Raw genomic sequence first — 5,813 nt, 5'->3', positions numbered from 1 at the left:
AATCAAGCCTAAGTATCGAAGTAAAGAGACTAACAAGAAAACAAGTGACGAGATCGTGGAAATAAGTGAAGATAATTTTCCTTTTTTAAGGGATGATGATTGATAATTTTATATTAAAGTAAAATAGACAACTGATATTTAAAATATCTGTTGGGTCTAAAAAAAAATTTGGTAGGTCCGAAATAAAATTTAGAATAAAGAAAAAATCAAACTTTGCGATCCAGCGGATGTCGTCACTTACTCGGATTGGGGCCGTGCTCTTGACCCGTACATAATAATAAAATTGAAAAGAAAAAAAAAAGCCCAAGTTAGCAATTTGACATGAAACTCTCTGTCAGAAATTTCAACGATAAAGAAATTGAATAGAGACAGGTGGCCACTGAGTCAAAACCCTATTAATATCGGAGTGGGGCCAAAAAATATTTCTTTAAAGTTGAACACCAAAATACTATGAATATTGTAATATTTTTCAATGCAAGAACTTTTCGTGTATACAACGGCTGGCTTCTTCCATTGACCAAAAGCTTTGAGCAGCTGCTTCCCGTCAAATGTCAATGGACCCTTCTCTCTCTTGCTTCCACATTTCTTTGTTTTCCTTGGTTTCCATAACTACTGCTACCAGTCACCAATTAATCGTGTACAAACTGGGTTTCCACATTTGTCTGATGAATTTGCCAAATGTTTCAAATATATGGCATGCCAATCAACCATTGAGGTTAGGTTCTGAGTTCTGAGGCACAAACAGTCTCCTCCTTCATGATGGGAAACTGCTGTAGAAAATCTGCCAAGTGTGCTCATGCTTCTTCCATCAACTTCTCTGGTAATAATCTGCAGCTTCTTTCATTTTGGTCTTGCTTTTTGTTTTTAATTATTTTTGTCCTGTTTACACTCCATGGTGGGTTTCACTTCATGTTATGCTATTTTAACTCAGATACATTAAATACTACGAATTTGTAGGTTTTTGTGTGTGTGTTTGGTTCCCCTTCTCTGGTTTTTTTTAAGAAACATAAATCCATCAATAATCTGAGTGCCCAAGGAACACTGTTGCATGGGTCTTGTAGCTGAATTGGTTTAGATTAATCATTCATGCACGCGAGGCGATGTGTTCGATTCCTTCCTCCTCCAATAGGACTTCCATCAATGAAAAAGAAATGGACTGTCAGAGTTTTTGTATCCTCTTTAATTTGATATATTAAGATGATCTGCGTCTGAATCTATCAACGAATTGAGTTTCATCTCTGTTTTTTCTAGTGCGTGCTGATCTTATTCTAAATTGATGTTCTTTGTATCCGAGACCATTTTATTACTAGAGTTTAGTTGATTTTATTTGTAACTTATTATGCATATTGTGCCTCCTCGTTTTCGTCTACTGCATATTGTTTGTTCAAGCATTGCTGCAACGTGAAAATAAATGATACACATACATGCTTTGTTTCATATTTCTATGATCTACTTCATTATGATCATTTAATTCTTTTCCATTAACATAGTTTTATGACCAGTATTTTCTGCATAGTAATTTGAAGGTCAATCTTTGTAGCTGCTTACCTCTTTCATCTTTTAGGAAGTACAAAGTCTAATGCCAAGGGACAGCTGGATACAGCCTCCTCCATCCAAGAAACGCCATCAGGAGGTTTGAACAAAGCTTTAATAGTACCCAAGGCTGATACATCTGTCCCTAGCAGCCTCAAGTCCTTCAGTTTCAGTGATCTCAAGAATGCTACTAAGAACTTCCGGTCAGAGAGTCTGCTCGGAGAGGGAGGGTTTGGATGGGTTTTCAAAGGATGGATTGATGCAAACACCTTTGCTCCCACTAAACCTGGAACAGGGTTAGTGGTGGCTATCAAGAGACTCAAGCGAGAAAGCTTTCAAGGCCACAAGGAGTGGCTCGTATGTAGAATCTTGACCGTTTTACTTTCCATTTTAACCTTGCTTTTCTGAATCTGAAGTTGTGTCACTTTTCAATTTTTCAGGCAGAAGTTAACTATCTTGGTCAGCTTCACCATGAAAATCTTGTGAAACTCATAGGGTATTGCTCAGAATCTGACAATAGACTTCTAGTTTATGAGTTCATGCCTAAGGGAAGCTTGGAGAATCATTTGTTTAGAAGTGAGTATAAGTACATACCCTTTCATCGTATTTTTTAGAATTGTTATATGCTGTTGCTTCTCACCAATTCACTTATAAGTTTGTTACTTGGTAATTTTACATATAGATTGATGTCTTCCTGGCTAAATACTCTTGTCAAACAAATGGATACGATAATTTAACCCCAAGGACTGTTGATTTTGGATCAATCTCAGTAGACAGTAGCTGCTAGCGAGCTCATACTTATGAACTTGATACCTATAATCTTTCCAATTCATTCTTGTCTAATACTTGATCTTAAGATAACCTGCACTCGCCGAATTCTACTCTGCACTTTGAGAAGTGGTCTTTCACTAATAAATATGAGCTTATGTTATTCTGTTTCAGATTTTTACTAACAACCTTTGCTGAATCCCCATTAATAACCCTCCAGTTAACTTTTTAGTTTTTAATAACAAGTAGATAGATTTTCTTGCATACAGTTGGGTAGTTGGGTAGCATCCTTTGTAAAGAAATAGCCGAATTTGAACAAATTTATGTTCTTTGATGAAATATTTGTAGAGAATTCTAGGATGATAAGATGACCTGCTGTCTTTCGTTTAACCATGACCGGTAATCCAGCTAGAACTTGAACAGGTTTGTGGACCAAAAATATTGGTAGCCACAGTTAAGAGAAATAGACACCATTTTCTTCATTTCTTATGAAGATAGAAATGAAGAACTTATCTTGACCAGTTTGGGCACCATAAAATTTGCTCAACGGAAATCGGAAAGATATTTTGGCATTCTCTCGATTATTACTGCTTTCATAACTATTCCTGGTAAATGATCCCAGTTTGAAAGCTATATAAGGATCCATTTAGCCAAGGGACCTATGTGGCAAATGCATTGATGTGCTCTTAGCATTTAGAATGGTGGAGATAATTGCATGTTTCCGTTCCTCTGTTTATACTTTTCTTTCTAATTTTACAACAGTGATCCCTTCTGCTGCTATTTGATCCATCAGCGGAAAACTATATTGCATCAACCGCAAAATAGGAAGCTATTGTCAAATAAACATTGTTTTTCGCTTGTGAAGTACCAAATCGTTACCTTGTTTTTGTTTATTCTTGTGCAGAAGGTGTTCAACCCATCAGTTGGGCTGTGCGGATGAATATTGCAATTGATGTGGCAAGGGGGCTGTCCTTCCTACATAGTTTAGATGCTAATGTTATCTATCGTGACTTGAAAGCTTCAAACATTCTACTTGATTCAGTATGCTTAGACATCAAAAGCTCCAGTTTGCGAACGATTGCTGAATTGTAATCACAAGCCTGAGAGAGTTTTCATCTGATGTATGCAGGATTTCAATGCTAGGCTTTCGGATTTTGGGTTAGCAAGAGATGGTCCTACTGGAGACAACACTCATGTTTCAACCAGGGTGGTTGGAACTCGAGGCTATGCTGCACCAGAATATGTTGCTACAGGTCAGTGTTATTTTTCAACTGCATCCATAATATTTTCACCGACAATCCTGGAAAAGAGAGAACCCGCAAATAAAATTGAGCTACAAAAAGAAAAGAAGACGCCCTCAACCACATAGAACAATTGAGTTATTAATTTTCATAGGATGAGAAAACTACTAGGAAATGATATCAATCATACATTGCATGTTGGATTTCTTATTCACTGACATCAAAATTCTTGAGTAACTGCGATTTAACTTGTGTACCAATAGACTCGTGACAAATGAAATGATGATTAAAAACTTTCTGGATTTTAACAAAAAAGAAAAAGGAAAGGCTTGATGTTTTACTTCATAATTACTAAACCGGATTACATAAAAACGAGAACAAACATAAAGAAATGCTGGTGAACTTAAAGAGAGATTATAAAGATGTTCATAAGAAGGAGAAACAAAAGAAATGAAATGGTACCTGAAGACTGAAAACTTAAACTACATAAGTTTTATCCACTTAATACAATTTTTTGTTTGTTATGGAAATCATAATGTATTTACTGAATGAAATTGTCGTTCCTCTTTGTTTTACGGCTCAAAACGAGCTGCAGGTCACTTGACACCAAAGAGTGATGTGTATAGCTTCGGGGTAGTGTTGTTAGAGCTACTAACAGGAAGACGAGCAATGGATGATGAGAGGGCTGGGAGTGTTGAGGAAACATTGGTGGATTGGGCAAAGCCATTCTTAAGTGATACAAAACGAGTCTTAAGAATCATGGACACAAGGTTGGGAGGTCAATACCCCAAGAAAGCAGCACAAACTGCAGCTGAACTTACTTTACAGTGCCTCCATACAGACCCAAAGTACAGGCCACTCATGATTGATGTTCTAGCCACATTGGAACGCCTCCACACAAAGAACACATTACGAACTCAACCACATAAACCAGAGCATCATGGGGCCAAGCATTTGAACCATCCTCACAGGATAACAAATTCAAACACAAAATTGGAATGAGTTTTATTTTCCTCATTTACAGAAGCAACTTTCTTACAAATATATATATGTAGCACAAATGTGCTTTCTAGGGATTTGGTATACGAAAAGATGATGACACATTATAGTTATACTTGTTTTGTGAGTAGTGAGATAGTACATTATACTTGTTTCTGATAGATTGATGAATCTATGAATATAAAGTTTCCACTTTTCCTTTCCCCTGAAGTGAACAGATTTTTTTTTTTTTTTCTTTGGGTAAACGAATGGTATATGAACCAAAGAAGAGGGACACAGCCCAATACAAGAAAACAATTTACAAACCCAAAGGCCCTAGGAGAGCATGTATATATATATATATATATATCTCCAGAAATTCTCCTATGCGAACATTCGGACGTTATTATTGTACAGACGCCATGTATTTTTTGCTACCCCTCCTTGCTTTCCTCCCTGTTTACAATGGCATCCGCACAATAACAACGTGCTGAATAAAAGAATAACTGTATATAGCTCAACAATAAAAAATTTGTGTTTTATTCATATATTCAACTAGTGGAAATTTATGTAGCCTTCTAAAATTATATATAATTTCTCCTTTTAAAGTTGTTTAGTACCTTCATTGTGTTTTAGCTTCTAGATTCTAGTTGGATTTCATTTGATATGTTGTCAAATTTGGTACTTTTGCACCACGCATTATAGTCACAGTTTTAAATACTGAGAATGTTGTATTGTCTTTTAATATTTGAAATACTCTTTGTCTAGCAAGGTGCTTGTAGCTCAAGTGATTAAGAGCAGTTACCCTATACTCTACGTCTTGTTCGAATCCCCCCTTCCCCCACTATGGCTTGTCTAAATAAAAAATATAAAAAGGATTATTTACTGTTTCACCCCTGGAACTCGAGCTCACTCTTACTTAACCACCAAGAACTCAAATTTCCTCACTTTACCCCTCCCATTCTCCCACTTTGTCTCAAATGTTACCTCCTCCTCTCAATGCCATCTCGTTTTCCCGTTAAATGACTTTTCTCTCTCCCCGGTACCTAATCCAACCCCCATCGCACCCACCCCCTCCCTTTCTTCTATCTTCTCTCTCATCCCTTAGACCCCAACCCCCTAGGGCACCTCCATCGCACCCCACCCCCCCCTTCCCCTTTGCCCTCTCTCTCTCTCTCTCTCCTCTCTCTCTCTCTCTCTCTCTCTCTCCTCTCCCCCACGCCATGCCCAACTCCCACCCCAAACATAACCCTCCATGGAATTACTCAACACACCCAAACCACCGCCACTCAA

The 5,813-nt window shown here is 37.3% G+C and overlaps 1 protein-coding gene across 1 annotated transcript; it reads left to right on the top strand.

Moving 5' to 3' along the window:
* On the top strand, nucleotides 477-4,751 carry LOC18774286 (probable serine/threonine-protein kinase PBL3). Its single transcript, XM_020567183.1, has 6 exons — nucleotides 477-820; nucleotides 1,565-1,890; nucleotides 1,974-2,109; nucleotides 3,206-3,342; nucleotides 3,431-3,554; nucleotides 4,138-4,751. The coding sequence occupies exons 1-6, from the start codon at nucleotides 757-759 to the stop codon at nucleotides 4,542-4,544; spliced, it is 1,194 nt and encodes a 397-aa protein (XP_020422772.1). The 5' UTR covers nucleotides 477-756; the 3' UTR covers nucleotides 4,545-4,751.

This window comes from Prunus persica, chromosome G6 (assembly GCF_000346465.2).
Source record: "Prunus persica cultivar Lovell chromosome G6, Prunus_persica_NCBIv2, whole genome shotgun sequence".
Taxonomy (NCBI): Eukaryota; Viridiplantae; Streptophyta; class Magnoliopsida; order Rosales; family Rosaceae; genus Prunus; species Prunus persica.
This window is presented reverse-complemented; position numbering and strand designations above follow the sequence as displayed.